This window comes from Musca autumnalis, unplaced genomic scaffold, assembly GCF_047663935.1.
Source record: "Musca autumnalis isolate F117 unplaced genomic scaffold, ASM4766393v1 scaffold_3, whole genome shotgun sequence".
NCBI classification, from domain to species: domain Eukaryota; kingdom Metazoa; phylum Arthropoda; class Insecta; order Diptera; family Muscidae; genus Musca; species Musca autumnalis.
Window position 1 is genome coordinate 73,659,521 of NW_027411866.1, and position 17,033 is coordinate 73,676,553.

The 17,033-nt window shown below is 35.4% G+C and overlaps 1 protein-coding gene across 1 annotated transcript; it reads right to left on the bottom strand.

Annotated features, from left to right (window-relative positions):
- Positions 1-2,805: 2,805 nt before the first annotated feature.
- LOC141398223 (lamin-C-like) lies at positions 2,806-4,242 on the bottom strand. The gene has a single exon (XM_073975460.1). It carries the CDS (start codon positions 4,240-4,242, stop codon positions 2,806-2,808), a length of 1,437 nt encoding a protein of 478 aa, XP_073831561.1.
- Between the last annotated feature and the right edge of the window lie 12,791 nt (positions 4,243-17,033).

The window sequence follows — 17,033 nt, forward strand, 5'->3', positions numbered from 1 at the left end:
AAGACTTGCGGTGGGGTTAAAATATCAAATCATTTGAATACACTGTTAACTATAGATGCTTTAAATTTCTTTAAAAAAAAAAACGTTCATTGTGGTCTATGGATGAATATAACCGTATATTTGATAGACGTCATAATGGCTGACTTCCGTATCGTCATTTGCTTTGCTCCTTCAAAATATTTCAGCTGCACATTCATGCATTGTTCCTCGAAAATGCAACTAAATGCATCAGAAATAAAATCAGAAATTGGCACAACAAAACGAACACTTCAAACGAGAATGGAAGAACACAAAACTGACATTGAAAAGGGAACACAGAAAACAGCACTGGCGCAACATACTGCCAAAACTGGCCACAAAGCAGATTTTACAAATGTCAAAATTCTTGATAAAAAGAACAAAGATAACAAAAAATATACAAAGAAGTAGCTTGCAATTTGAGATGGCGATCAGATAATAAATATTTAGATAGTTAAATGGACCACAACTTTTGTGTTAAAATTGTGAAAAATTTTAATATACAGTTTTTATCTTTATTCCTGGAAGAGACATTCCAGGCAAGTAAGCTATACTTGGAAGAGGAACGCTTGACTTTTTTATTGATGTCAATTGTGTTGGTGTACATGATAATATAACAGAGTTACAGCCTAATATACCCTGTTATTTCTTTGTAGTGTAATGTTAAACACGCTATAGATCGCAATTATAGCTCGAAAATTTGCACGAGGTAAGACTTTAGGTCGAAGTAGATGCTTGCAATTTTGGATGATGATCTGATAATATTTTGCGGGTAAAATGGACTATTACTTTTGTATGAAGAATACAAAAAAAAGGTCTATATTTTATTTCCTGGGGGACATATACCGGCAAAGAAGACTACATATTGAAATAGATCTACTGATCTTCACACTGATGCAAATTGCAATAACGTGTCTGCTGGATAACGGACCTACTGCTTAATATATAATGGGTTTTGTGTAGAGAACCACATTTGCCCATTGCCAGGTTTTGCATTATTGCAAATATCATGGTGCCCTAACGTTTTAATTGTCCAATTGGATTTGATACATACATTGCAGCATGGGTCGCTTTGCCACCTTTTTTCAAAACGATTCCCTAGACAGGCAAAATCAAATTTTGTAGTGGCGCTTGCTATAATTGACAGAAGCCTTACAATTTGCTTCCCATGAACGTTAACATGATTTATAGCGCCATCTGTTGGTTTTTGGTTTGCTACAGGGAAAATTTCCTATCGAGGGGTTGACGTTTTTCTCCTTCTTTATTTGTCGAATTTTTCCTATTCGCCTGGAAAGTTGACATTTGCAATGTCTGTCGAGGCTTCATTGGCCCGAATTGAAAATAGATCTGCCATTTTGTCGCATTTGTCCAAAGTGTTCAACATTAATCCACGCCTGAATCATATACACTAGCGGTCATCTGAATAGGTTTGAATTTTTTTCCTTTTATATGTTAAGTTTTCTTCTGTTGTGTTCGTATTGCAGATCCATACTATTTAGTTTTTGAGAGTCCTATACTATGCCAACATTCCCAAGAAAAAACTTGACGGTGTTGCCATATTTTCGGAAAATATCCCAATTATAAAAAAATGTACAAAAAAGTGACCAATTTTTGCGATCATCAGAATAGGTTTGAATCAAATTAAATTGATAAATTTTACTATCCAAGCAAATATTGCGCAGGTTTTTGGTTTAGTTTAGTAAAATGGAACATTCTGATAAATCCTACAACAAATTTGACCCGCTTTATTTGGAACGTGGGTTCAATTCTCAACATTGAAAAGTTACCAAGAACTTTAAGATAAAATCAAAAAATATTCAAACCAAAACGTTTTATAAATTTGCTTTAAATGACTTTTTGATTTCGTTAGATCTCTTCTGAGCTTCGAAAATTGTCTGAAAGCAAATACCAAGTGTAGCCATATTATTAGGATCGATAAAATAGAAAGGTCATTGAAAATAGTCGGTATTTTAGTTCAAGTTTCATTTTTTAACTATCCTTGCAGTACAAATTTATGTGTTATCATGGTCACTATAGTTGACCACATGTATCATAAATGTTCGAAAATTGGTCTGTGATGAGACCGACTCCTAATCTCATCACTAAATTTAACCTAAGGAAACCGAAGAAAGGAAAACGCGCGCGAACGATGTTGTTCGTTTCATTGCTTATGAGAGACTCTTTATTATTTACATTCTACCTTAAAACTAAATCTTATAATCTAACAATAACACACATACACATACATTCCGTTTGGACGCACATTAGAAATGCACGCTGCATCTATAAATACATTATGACGCCGTGCACACACACGTTGCGCCGATAATGGAAAATACATATTTTATTATCGACCCTTCGCTATCTTTACTATTTTGGGTACGACATTTGTTCCATTATTTATGGCCGACAGTTGATTATTTTTAGACATAGATTCTTAGACGACATGCTTACAAAGAAATCTACCTGACTCTATTTACACAGAAAAGAGTCTTCTACAAAATTCACCATTCTCCCCGCCTTAAAAGATCCTAATCTTTTAACTGTTAGGACAGGACATTGAACATTTTCTTGCTTGCTATCTGACTCCATTTACATAGACTAATTTAGATACAGAACTAAACAGTTTCTGGTCTTAAGCAATCTAATTCTTTAACTAAAATGTATGTATGTTATTTTTTACTAAAGAGGAATATTATCATAATCCTTATCATAATGTAATATTTTTCATTACTTATTTTCTAAGTTAATAATAAACAACATATAAAGACTTATAATAACTTAATTCTAGGTGATGGCACCCAACACCTTCAGCAACCAGTATGGATGATGACTTCTTTTCCCTCGATGAAAGACGTGGTAAATCCATTTTCTTCTTGGAGGATTCTTCTTGGCACTAGAACTTTCTTCATTAATTATACAATGATTGGACACATGACGTATAATTCTACGCTTCACACGATCTGCACCGGCAACTTCTTCATTGGCATTAAATAGTGTTGTCTTTATGTTTTCTCCACTTTTCCATTTTCGTGGCTTCATCATTATTTTTGTTGGTGGTTCTTGTGCTGTATCCGTTACAAACCTTTGAGATACGGTAGCACCGCCATCGATTTGCACTTCATTGGTACATTTCTGTTGTACCCTTGCTTTAGGATCACCTTTGGAAATTTCGATGTCATATTCTCTGCTAGTTACAGCCCATTCCGTTTGGCTACTAACTTCTTCGTCATACAATAGTTTTTCGTAGACAACACTTTCTTGTAGCTGTTGTAATTCAGCGTCCACTTTGGCAATCTCAGAAGCGTGGCGTCTTCTTTCATTGGCGAGCAATTTTTCCAAATCACAATTTCGGCCATTCAATGCAGCATTTGTAGATTCCAACTTACTAATGCGAATATACAGACTTTCAATATTTTGACGAGAGACATCTAATTCTTCGATAGCACTTGAAGCTGCAACGGACTCACGATTGGCTTCTGCTTGAAGATCCTTAATCTTTTGCTTGTACAGCATTTTCATTTTACGCATTTGTCCTTCGTGTTGTTCGCGCAACTCTTGCAGCGACTGTTGTAATAGGGCCTTATACTGCTCACAAAGACGCTCATCCACCACACTGATTTTAAGTTGGTGGCTAGAATATATTTCATCAATTTCTCGCAAATGGTTCTGCTCCTTAAACGTGAGTTCATCGCGTAGACTTTGAATGCGGTTTTGCAAATCAGTACGGATCATAGACTCAGCGTTTAAATATTTACGAGCTTCGTCCAATTGTTTTCGTAGACACTCCGATTCTTTCTGCACTTCACCAAGTTTTTCCACAGCCTTTTTTCGATCAGCATCTGCTGCTTGATACTTCACGCTAAGGTCAGCAGCTCGGGCCTCATACTTTTGAGCCTTTTCTTCAGCAACTTGCCAGTCCTTGGATTTGTACTCAAAATTGGACTTAAGTTTTTTATTTTCGTCCAATAATTGATTTACTTTAACTTTCAACATTCGCGAAACATCACCGTATACGTTTTCATTCTTAGTTTCCGAAGTTTCTTCAACACTCCGCTGTTGAGAGTCTATACTACCTGGAAAACTCTGCTCAATTTTTCTAATTGAATTACTATCTACCTCTCTAGTATTTAACTTGGGAACCCATTTCCCATTGATTTCTTCATAATCTTTTACTTTCACCTCTTTAGGTGCTACTCTAGAAAATTTCCCAAATCTCACCATGCGGTAACAAATTTGTAAAAAATTGAAATTCTCTACGAGATTATCCTCTTTAGGAAACTCATTCAAATATTGCATCAGTACTGATGACGCAATATCATATCTGTCTTTGACATCTTCTACACTTAGAAACTCATTCCTTATCTCAGTCTCCAGCGCATTTAATGAATATTCAAACTCTCTAATTAAACCTCCTTTTAATGTTTTTGAATGGCGCAGTATGTTTCTTTTTTCATACTGTTCCAATGGACTTAAGCTGTCCATCTCAGCTATATATTTATATCTAGAAAGAATTCGTGTATCTAACGAATCCTTCTTTGATTCGATCCCAAAATCTATCCTTACTTGACGATTTAAGAAGTCGAACTTTTTTATTGCATACCGCACACCTGAGGCGAATATGCTATGCATTTCATATGGAAATTTTCCCATATCGCGGAGCTCCCTATCATTGTCTAAAAAATCCCTTCTTGCTTCCGTGAAGGAACTACCAACTTTAAACAACTTTTCCCTTGTTTCCCTGGTTACACTTTTCTGAGCAATTTTGCTCAGTTCGAAATAAAGCGAAACAATGTATTCGCCCAACACCCTTTGATGTTGGATGAAATCTTGAAAATTCATTTTCACGTAATACACTTTTTGTCACTTTATTTATTTTATTATTAGTAGCTATAAAAATTGGCCTAACACAATCTTTGCTTCGACTGTGCGCCTTTCTATAACCTAACGAATAAACCTAACGTAGTCACTTTTAACTACGCGCCTATTACGTTATAACACTACGCGCAAACTCACACACTTTTCTTTCTTAAAAATGTGAGCCTACCACATCACTACACTTAACACGAATAAACTACACAAATTTCTTTTTTTTCGAAACCGCGAGCCTATCTCGTCGGGGGTCACCAAATGATGAGACCGACTCCTAATCTCATCACTAAATTTAACCTAAGGAAACCGAAGAAAGGAAAACGCGCGCGAACGATGTTGTTCGTTTCATTGCTTATGAGAGACTCTTTATTATTTACATTCTACCTTAAAACTAAATCTTATAATCTAACAATAACACACATACACATACATTCCGTTTGGACGCACATTAGAAATGCACGCTGCATCTATAAATACATTATGACGCCGTGCACACACACGTTGCGCCGATAATGGAAAATACATATTTTATTATCGACCCTTCGCTATCTTTACTATTTTGGGTACGACATTTGTTCCATTATTTATGGCCGACAGTTGATTATTTTTAGACATAGATTCTTAGACGACATGCTTACAAAGAAATCTACCTGACTCTATTTACACAGAAAAGAGTCTTCTACAAAATTCACCAGTCTGGAAGAATGTTTCATCGACGACAATAAAGTAGAAAATTGTAATTCAAATTTAAGTCAAAGGGGCATGATATCACCGACTGTTATAGTGCTGTAATACCTATATAGTCAGGTCAAAAAGTTTTTATCTGTTCACAAGTCATAAAACAAACATGAATAAGTACAAAAGAATGGACTACTGAGGTTATACAGCACTATAAAAGTCGGCGATATCACGCCCCTTTAAGTTAAATTTGAATTACAATTTTCTACTTTATTGTCGTCGAAGAAACATTCTTCCAGACCAATTTTTGAACATTTATGATACATGTGGTCAACTATGGTGGATTTGTGAGCATGATAACACATAAATTTGTACTGCAAGGATAGTTAAAAAATGAAACTTGAACTAAAATACCAACTATTTTCAATGACCTTTCTATTTTATCGATCCTAATAATATGGCTACACTTGGTATTTGCTTTCAGACAATTTTCGAAGCTCAGAAGAGATCTAACGAAATCAAAAAGTCATTTAAAGCAAATTTATAAAACGTTTTGGTTTGAATATTTTTTGATTTTATCTTAAAGTTCTTGGTAACTTTTCAATGTTGAGAATTGAACGTTCCAAATAAAGCGGGTCAAATTTGTTGTAGGATTTATCAGAATGTTCCATTTTACTAAACTAAATCAAAAAACTGCGCAATATTTGCTTGGATAGTACAATTTTTCAATTTTATTTGATTCAAACCTATTCTGATGATCGCAAAAATTGGTCACTTTTTTGTACATTTTTTATTATAATTGGGATATTTTCCGAAAATGTGGCAACACCGTCAAGTTTTTTATTGGGAATGTTGGCATAGTATAGGACTCTCAAAAACTAAATAGTATGGATCTGCACTACGAACACATCAGAAGATACCTTAACATATAAAAAGAAAAAAATTCAAACCTATTCAGATGACCGCTAGTGTAAGTGAAGTTAAAAATGTTAAAAAACTAAAGACCAAGTGTAATCTTCTATATATATAAAAATGGTGTAAAAAATGTATAGTAATTCATAAAATGAGAACGGCTAGGCCGATTTCTGTAAAAATTTTTGTCAGTTATTCGCATTTTCGAGGAGAAGGTCTTTTGTGCCATCAAAACTTATGTGAGAGTAGCTGTGGTTGAATTATGTGGTTGATGTAATTTTTTACTAGAATTTGTGTTCTTAGAATACGTTCTGGATGCTGTTGGTGTCGTCGTTTTTTCTTAAATCTTGTAATATGAACTAAAATTCTGCTTAATTAATTTCCTACGGATTTGTCTTCAGTGACAGCTCTTCTGTTCCCAGAAAATAAACTGGTAATTTTAATTGCTCTCATTTATTTATTTCAATTCGTTCTCAGTATGATTTATACCCTTTACTAGGTTATCTCTTGGTGGTGATTATCAAGGCGTTTAATACACGCACAGACAACTCTGGCTCTCTTGGCGTCTTCAAATGTTTGGTCTGTCAGTAGAAACCAGTTCTCGTTGACCGCCACCGCCTTAACATCTCCCGAGTTGTCGCTTTTAGATGTCAATTTCTATTTTTGTTTGTTTTGTTGTAAAGACTATCTTTCCATCCTTCGCATTTAAATTTGTCATGGTCACCCTAGTGGTTATTATTAGTAAATGTGATGAATTTTTGCATGTTCGAGATTACATAGAAGAAAGGAGATCAATTGTAAACAAACCAATTCCTTGCCTCGAATTCTTTTGCACATTGTGATATCGTCGATATTCGCAATTTTCTTATTATATTTTATTCCATTTATATTCACTAAGTAATACCTTTTATTCCCTCCACATTTAATAATTGTCTCAATATCGAATTTATATTACTTTCATTCTTATTATACCCTACACCACTATGTGGAAAGGGTATTATAAGTTTGTTTTGGTAAAAATTCATGTAACACCGCGAAATACTCGTCGGAGACCCCCAATGTGGTATACCAATCTTCATATCTCGGCGAGATAAAGCGGTTTTGAGATGTGTGTCCGTCCGTCCGTGTGTCCGTCTGTCCATTATAAATTGTAATCAAACTCCAGGCCGCAATTATGGACCGATCGTCACGAAATTTGGTATGGAGGTCGGTTTCATAACAGAATAGATCGCTATTTTAATTGGTAATGATCGTGAAATATTTAGCGGGTGAAATGGACCAAAAACATAATTTTTATCTGATTTTGTAGCTGCTCTGTAGGTCGCAATAATAGTCCGATCGCCTCGAAATTTTAAAAAAGGTAAGAGAATATGACTATGAAGAAGCTTGCAATTTGAGATGGTGATCAGATAATATTTAGAGGGTTAAATGGACCAGAACTTTTGTGTGAAAATTGTAAAAAAATTTAATATTCAGCTTATATCTTTGTTCCTGAAAGACACATTCTTCCCTTGTGTGTTATATTTGGAAGACGATCTTTTGACCTTTGCACTGATGTCGATTACGTTGATGTACGTGATCAAATAACAGAGATACAGCCTAATAATCCAGTTTTTTGTTTGTAGTGTAGTAATTAACACTCCAGAGGTCGCAATTATACCTCAATAGTCACGAAATTTTGCACGAGGTAAGAGTTTAGGTAGAAGAAAATGCCTATAATTTTGCATGATGATCTGATATTATTTAGCGGGTGACATAGACCATTAATTTTGTATGAGAAATATACACATTTTATGTTTGGTCCATATTTTAATTCCTGGAGGGCATATACAGGCAAAGTAGCCGACATATGGAATAAAACCTACTGACCTTTCCCCTGATGCAAATTGCAATAATGTGTCTGCTAGATAACGGGCCTAATGCCTAATATATAATGGGTTTTGTGTAGAGAAACACAATTTCCTCCCATGCTACAAATTGTCTCTATAATGACAGAGAAATTTTCAGTTCAGTTGTCAAATTGGAGTTTTTATACCAAACATTGCAACATGTGGTCGCCTCGCCACCTATTTTATACCTCAGGATTTAGGGTAAAGGGGATACAAACAAAATACGACCAAAGATGTGTCTCATCGAAATATTGGTTTTAGACCCCAAGTATGTTTGGACGAAATTCGTTTCAGACAATTTGGAGTCTATTTAGCCCTGTCCGTTCATCTGTCTCTCTTAATGTCTAGTTGACACATATTGGTTTTAGACCCCAAGTATGTTTGGACGAAATTCGTTTCAGACAATTTGGAGTCTATTTAGCCCTGTCCGTTCATCTGTCTCTCTTAATGTCTAGTTGACTGGTGCGCACGATAACTCTCGAACGGATCTACCGATCAGAACCAATTTTTATACTTCGTAATATTTGAACGATAACTGGCGAATTGAGCAATCTATTTGCTTCAAACTTTCCATATATTATTATTCCTTCCAGATATAGATCTGGCAAGACTATATCTGTCCACACATTCGGGTACCTCCCACACAGAATTCGGAAAAGAGAAATTTAAGAGTCCTCTCAAATCGTTTTGAATATTTTTACTTGCGCCGCAAATCCGCAAGATAACTCTCTAGGGGATTTTCTGATTGATCGAAACTTAACACATCGTATTATTTCATCCAGTCATGTATCAGGTTGGAATATGGACTATATCGGTCCGTCCTTCGAGTACCCCCCTCACAAAATTTGGGAAAAGTGCGGTTTGAGGACACTTATCGGATCTATTTGATTTTTTTTTTGAAGAAGGTTCTTTTCGCGGTCCCTTATCTGGTTTCCGGGGTAAGTCATACTTCCTGAGATAATAGTCCAGAAGTTCCAAAAACCCCTGCCGGCTCCAACTAAAATTATAAATCTGAAAAAAATAATACTCAAACTTTTCCAAAAGTCAGAAGTTAGCTTACTAAAATTGATTTGGTATAGCCCCATATTACGATACTTACAGATTCCACGTATTTTGAAGCAAACTCCTGTTACAAAATAAATATATTTTTATACAGCAGAGGCTGAGCGTATATAGCATTTCCAAATTAAATGAAACATTTTCCAAATTGAATGAAACCTTTTCCAAATTAAATGAAACCTTTTCCAAATTAAATGAAACATTTTCCAAATTAAATGAAACCTTTTCCAAATCAAATGAAACCTTTTCCAAATTGAATGAAACCTTTATTTTTATTGAAAGAAAAAACCAGAATATTTTGAAAAGAGAAAGAAATAAAAAATTATATACAATTTTTTACTTAAATTTTAATCTTAAGTAATGACATAAAAGTGTAACTCGGTGCATATTTTGCTTCCTTGAACTCAAATATTTTATAATTTTTGGGCATCAATTAAAGTTATAGCGAAATAATGCTAAAGACAGAATTAAGGGTTAAACAATTGCTAAAATAACAGGGGCAAATAGTATTACCTAATGAAGTGGTTCACGATTTGCTGCTTGTGGAATTTTCAATGGACATAATCATTACATAATTGGAGCAGTACTGTTTATGGAGCTGTTGGTTACTATGCTCAATCACGTCAACGATATTACGATCTATTGTCTGATCGCGTAGTACCACTCTGGTACACAATTCTATTTTTGAAAATACCTTTACTGTGTTCAACATTGCTGAATATGGCATTCAAAATTTCAAATTACACCGGTTTAATTCTATCATTATGTGTATTCGTTTACTTATTAAGTTTTTGCATAAAAATTATCCTAAAAAAAACTTTCAAAAATAAAATTGTGTGCCAAAGTGGTGCTACGCGATCGGACAATAGATCGTAATACCGTTGTCGTGATTGAGCATCGTATCGAACAGCTCAATAAACAGGGCTGCTCCAGTTATGTGAGGACCATGTTCATTGAGAATTCCCCAAGCAGCAAATCGTGAACCACTTCATTAGGTACTACAATTAGCCCCTGTTATTACACTGTGAACCGAAATTTTGGGGCAGAGATAATTCCTTTTTGGGGATGAAAGCCCTTGGTGAGTATATTAAGAATCCCGAAGGACAGATCCGCCGTGATTCGAACTTCCGAGTAATGGCCTGATTAAGTTTTTGGTGAAGACGGGACAAAATCGATTAGTTGTCAATGAGGGTCGTACCTAAAATTTTCTGAGCGACATTTTTGAAGAACTTTTCGAAGCTGAAAAACGTCATCATGTGGTACTTTTATAGCTGTTCTTAAAATAAGGGACGAAGAGGGCATTGAAGGAAGCGAGTTAGAAATGCTCTTCGAAAATAATCCTCATACGATTTGAGTGAAGACAAGTAATCTCATAAATAAGCTAAACCAACTGTTAACAAAGATATAATGTTAATTTCAGATGCCTTACATGGTCTTCCGCAGAAATTTAATCAGGCTATAACTCGGAACTTCGACTCACGGCGGATCTGTCCTTCGGAATACTTAATATACTCACCAAGGGCTTTCATCCCTAAAAGGAATTATCTCTGCCCCAGATTTTCACCACCATTTTGTGTCACAGTGTTATTAGGAATTTTATAAACCTAAATTCTCTCTTTAGGATTATTTCGCTATAACCTTAATTGATGCCCAAAAATGATGAAATGTTTAAGTTCGAGGAAGCAAAACATGCAGGGCGTTACACTTTTATATCATTACTTAAGATTATAATTTAAGTAAAAAATCGTTAAAAACCCATATAATTTTTTATTTCTCTCTCTCTTTTCGAAATATTGTGACTTTTTTCTTTCAATAAAAATAAAGGTTTCATTCAATTTGGAAAAGGTTTCATTTGATTTGGAAAAGGTTTCATTTGATTTGGAAAAGGTTTCATTTGATTTGGAAAAGGTTTCATTTGATTTGGAAAAGGTTTCATTTAATTTGGAAAATGTTTCATTTAATTTGGAAAAGGTTTCATTCAATTTGGAAAATGTTTCTTTCAATTTGGAAAAGGTTTCATTTAATTTGGAAATGCTATATCACCGTTAGCGCAGCTTCTATGGTGTGCAATTGAATATGAATAATTTTGGGATTTATAAATTTGTTTGCATGCAATTTTTTTTAATTTGTATTCATTGTTAGTTATTTCTACCGGTATAAAATTTATTTTTGATATCATAATATATGCCCACAATGAACTATTTTCGAAGCATATGTGAGGTACAAGGGCTAATCAATGTGAATTTTACAACTTTCAAATATTTTTTAGAAATGTATAATTTATATATTTTTCCACAAACATCCCAGTAAGGACAAGGGAGGCTTCTCTTTATCAATGGATTCATATTAAGTTTTTGATATGTGACCTAGTTTTTATCGCCGAGTCCGAACAGCGTGTCCTAAGTTGCCACTTGTAGAGACGTTTGTTATGACTGAAATACTCAGGCAATATCGCCAACATTACTAAGGGGTATTTTGCCACCGTTGATAATTTGAAACATCCCATACGTGACAAGGGAGACTTATCTCGTATCAATGAGTGCACCCCGATTCATATTAGCTCAATGATAAGGGACCTACTGTTTATTGCCGAGTCCGAACGGAATTTTTGACGTTGCCTGGCCGGGGAATCGATCCCACGACATTTAGCGTGCAAGGCGGGTGTGCATACCATTGCACCACGGTGGCACCCTGCAAGGCGATTGCACATAGCTAATTCCTACAGGTTGTGGTGTAGGGTATCACATGGTCGGCCCCGTCCGACTATAGCCTTTGCTTACTTGTTTTTACATAATTTATGGTTTAAATTTACTGGATCATCTTGTTTCTAAGTATAGCTTACAATTTTGATATTAACATTTTAGCATTACCCTATGTACTGAAAATATGCCGATATTTTTGAAAATATAAAGAAAATGAATTCTGAGTAAGTTCTGTTTTTCTTTTGTTTGGTTCCTGAACGAACTTGCTGAGCGAATATCAGGGGTCCTAGCACAAGAGTTATACGAGGTTTTTCATAAAATTATTGGATTGCTTGGACCATGGTTGGGCGGGCATGAACGGCAACGAAACACCTTGTTGCCTAAGTCTTTTGATATGGTCTCTCACTTTCTCTTGGCAACATTGTTGCACACTTTCTCTCAATTCTGTCCTCTCTGCCAATAAAATTCTCACCTCTAGTTTTCTCATCTCCTTCTATACTTTAATTTCCGTTTCCTATCTACACAATTTCTCTATCATGTTGCACGCATCCATAAACAAATTTAGAGTGTAACATTGTGGAAATTCAGCGTGCCATCTGGTTCAGATAATTTGCAGGCCATGATAACAAATATTGTGGCATCCCAACAAGCTCAGTTGTTATCAACGTTAAACGACCAGATTAGTTCAAAATAGTGTTGAGGCAAGGCTCTCACGAATGAATTTCAATACTCGCTCAGAATCACCTCCCTTGCAACCTCGAACTCCAATTCCGTCTCCTAGAGAAATGCAAACGTTACCAGATGTGAAAGAGAGAACGTTTCGCGAGATGTTGGGAATCTCTTTGAATGCTTCGGGAAGTCAGGCAACTCACAACACAAGCCATTCAGGTCCTTCAGTACCTTCAAATAATTCTTCTTCCTCCGATTTAAATTCAAGGCCAGACAAAGTTCTCCACATCATGACTAATTGGAAATTGAAATTTTCTGGGAATTCTAACGGATTGTCTGTAGACAATTTTATTTATAGAGTAAAAGCCCTGACTCTCCAGACGTTGCAAGAAGATTTTCAGTTGTTACGCCGAAATGCGAATTTGTTGTTTGAGGGCAAGGCCGCAGATTGGTATTGGCGGTATCATCTATCGGTGTCGACTGTTTCTTGGAATGGGTTATGCAAGGCCTTACGACAACAATATAGTGATACTAGGACGGACATAGATATTAGAGAGCTGATTAGGGACAGAAAACAGAACCGGGGGGTAGTTGGCTAGTCGGTAGTTGAGATTACAGACCGTTTGAAGGAGCCGATGTCTGAAAACATGTTGGTTGAAACCTTAAGAAGAACCTGATGCCTGAAATTCAGCACGAACTTCTTAATTTAGAAATTAATTCGATGCAAGAGCTACGAGAGGTCTGCCGAAGGAGGGAATTTTTCATGCAGGATATGAGAAGGAAATATAGCATGTTTTTCTCGAAACCTGTTTTTGGGAGTAAAAGAATGTCTGAGTTAGAAGACAATGTAAGTGAGAATGTGGTGGATCCTGCGAGAGAGGAGATTTCCGCTCTTGAACTGTTGGAATTGCCAACAGCAAGGCCACAGGTATCAGGACTGCTTGTCAGCTAGGGCAGTGTTTTGCTATGGGTGCGGGACTCCAAACGTTTATAAGCCCAATTGCATTAAATGTACTTCAAAAAACGGTTGGTAGGTGCACAGAGGAGTGCACCATCTCAGGGGAAGACGACGGAGGCAGAGAGGAAATAAGGATTTTAGGAAGGCCGTCGAAATTAGTTTGTAGTAATGATGATAAATGTGTAGATTCTAATCTAGATTTAATAGGCTCCAATATCATTAGCAAACCTTCTAAGAATTTTAACATTATTAAACCTCTTCATGTCCGAATGAAAGAGTACATGGAGGCTAGGAATAGAATATTTGGTTAGGGGAAAAAGGCAGAGGCTGAGCGTATATAGCATTTCCAAATTAAATGAAACATTTTCCAAATTGAATGAAACCTTTTCCAAATTAAATGAAACCTTTTCCAAATTAAATGAAACATTTTCCAAATTAAATGAAACCTTTTCCAAATCAAATGAAACCTTTTCCAAATTGAATGAAACCTTTATTTTTATTGAAAGAAAAAACCAGAATATTTTGAAAAGAGAAAGAAATAAAAAATTATATACAATTTTTTACTTAAATTTTAATCTTAAGTAATGACATAAAAGTGTAACTCGGTGCATATTTTGCTTCCTTGAACTCAAATATTTTATAATTTTTGGGCATCAATTAAAGTTATAGCGAAATAATGCTAAAGACAGAATTAAGGGTTAAACAATTGCTAAAATAACAGGGGCAAATAGTATTACCTAATGAAGTGGTTCACGATTTGCTGCTTGTGGAATTTTCAATGGACATAATCATTACATAATTGGAGCAGTACTGTTTATGGAGCTGTTGGTTACTATGCTCAATCACGTCAACGATATTACGATCTATTGTCTGATCGCGTAGTACCACTCTGGTACACAATTCTATTTTTGAAAATACCTTTACTGTGTTCAACATTGCTGAATATGGCATTCAAAATTTCAAATTACACCGGTTTAATTCTATCATTATGTGTATTCGTTTACTTATTAAGTTTTTGCATAAAAATTATCCTAAAAAAAACTTTCAAAAATAAAATTGTGTGCCAAAGTGGTGCTACGCGATCGGACAATAGATCGTAATACCGTTGTCGTGATTGAGCATCGTATCGAACAGCTCAATAAACAGGGCTGCTCCAGTTATGTGAGGACCATGTTCATTGAGAATTCCCCAAGCAGCAAATCGTGAACCACTTCATTAGGTACTACAATTAGCCCCTGTTATTACACTGTGAACCGAAATTTTGGGGCAGAGATAATTCCTTTTTGGGGATGAAAGCCCTTGGTGAGTATATTAAGAATCCCGAAGGACAGATCCGCCGTGATTCGAACTTCCGAGTTATGGCCTGATTAAGTTTTTGGTGAAGACGGGACAAAATCGATTAGTTGTCAATGAGGGTCGTACCTAAAATTTTCTGAGCGACATTTTTGAAGAACTTTTCGAAGCTGAAAAACGTCATCATGTGGTACTTTTATAGCTGTTCTTAAAATAAGGGACGAAGAGGGCATTGAAGGAAGCGAGTTAGAAATGCTCTTCGAAAATAATCCTCATACGATTTGAGTGAAGACAAGTAATCTCATAAATAAGCTAAACCAACTGTTAACAAAGATATAATGTTAATTTCAGATGCCTTACATGGTCTTCCGCAGAAATTTAATCAGGCTATAACTCGGAACTTCGACTCACGGCGGATCTGTCCTTCGGAATACTTAATATACTCACCAAGGGCTTTCATCCCTAAAAGGAATTATCTCTGCCCCAGATTTTCACCACCATTTTGTGTCACAGTGTTATTAGGAATTTTATAAACCTAAATTCTCTCTTTAGGATTATTTCGCTATAACCTTAATTGATGCCCAAAAATGATGAAATGTTTAAGTTCGAGGAAGCAAAACATGCAGGGCGTTACACTTTTATATCATTACTTAAGATTATAATTTAAGTAAAAAATCGTTAAAAACCCATATAATTTTTTATTTCTCTCTCTCTTTTCGAAATATTGTGACTTTTTTCTTTCAATAAAAATAAAGGTTTCATTCAATTTGGAAAAGGTTTCATTTGATTTGGAAAAGGTTTCATTTGATTTGGAAAAGGTTTCATTTGATTTGGAAAAGGTTTCATTTGATTTGGAAAAGGTTTCATTTAATTTGGAAAATGTTTCATTTAATTTGGAAAAGGTTTCATTCAATTTGGAAAATGTTTCTTTCAATTTGGAAAAGGTTTCATTTAATTTGGAAATGCTATATCACCGTTAGCGCAGCTTCTATGGTGTGCAATTGAATATGAATAATTTTGGGATTTATAAATTTGTTTGCATGCAATTTTTTTTAATTTGTATTCATTGTTAGTTATTTCTACCGGTATAAAATTTATTTTTGATATCATAATATATGCCCACAATGAACTATTTTCGAAGCATATGTGAGGTACAAGGGCTAATCAATGTGAATTTTACAACTTTCAAATATTTTTTAGAAATGTATAATTTATATATTTTTCCACAAACATCCCAGTAAGGACAAGGGAGGCTTCTCTTTATCAATGGATTCATATTAAGTTTTTGATATGTGACCTAGTTTTTATCGCCGAGTCCGAACAGCGTGTCCTAAGTTGCCACTTGTAGAGACGTTTGTTATGACTGAAATACTCAGGCAATATCGCCAACATTACTAAGGGGTATTTTGCCACCGTTGATAATTTGAAACATCCCATACGTGACAAGGGAGACTTATCTCGTATCAATGAGTGCACCCCGATTCATATTAGCTCAATGATAAGGGACCTACTGTTTATTGCCGAGTCCGAACGGAATTTTTGACGTTGCCTGGCCGGGGAATCGATCCCACGACATTTAGCGTGCAAGGCGGGTGTGCATACCATTGCACCACGGTGGCACCCTGCAAGGCGATTGCACATAGCTAATTCCTACAGGTTGTGGTGTAGGGTATCACATGGTCGGCCCCGTCCGACTATAGCCTTTGCTTACTTGTTTTTACATAATTTATGGTTTAAATTTACTGGATCATCTTGTTTCTAAGTATAGCTTACAATTTTGATATTAACATTTTAGCATTACCCTATGTACTGAAAATATGCCGATATTTTTGAAAATATAAAGAAAATGAATTCTGAGTAAGTTCTGTTTTTCTTTTGTTTGGTTCCTGAACGAACTTGCTGAGCGAATATCAGGGGTCCTAGCACAAGAGTTATACGAGGTTTTTCATAAAATTATTGGATTGCTTGGACCATGGTTGGGCG

What these genes read in the sequence shown, in the direction of transcription:
- LOC141398223 (XM_073975460.1), bottom strand. Translation starts at nt 4,242, where the DNA reads ATGGTGAGATTTGGGAAATTTTCTAGAGTAGCACCTAAAGAGGTGAAA.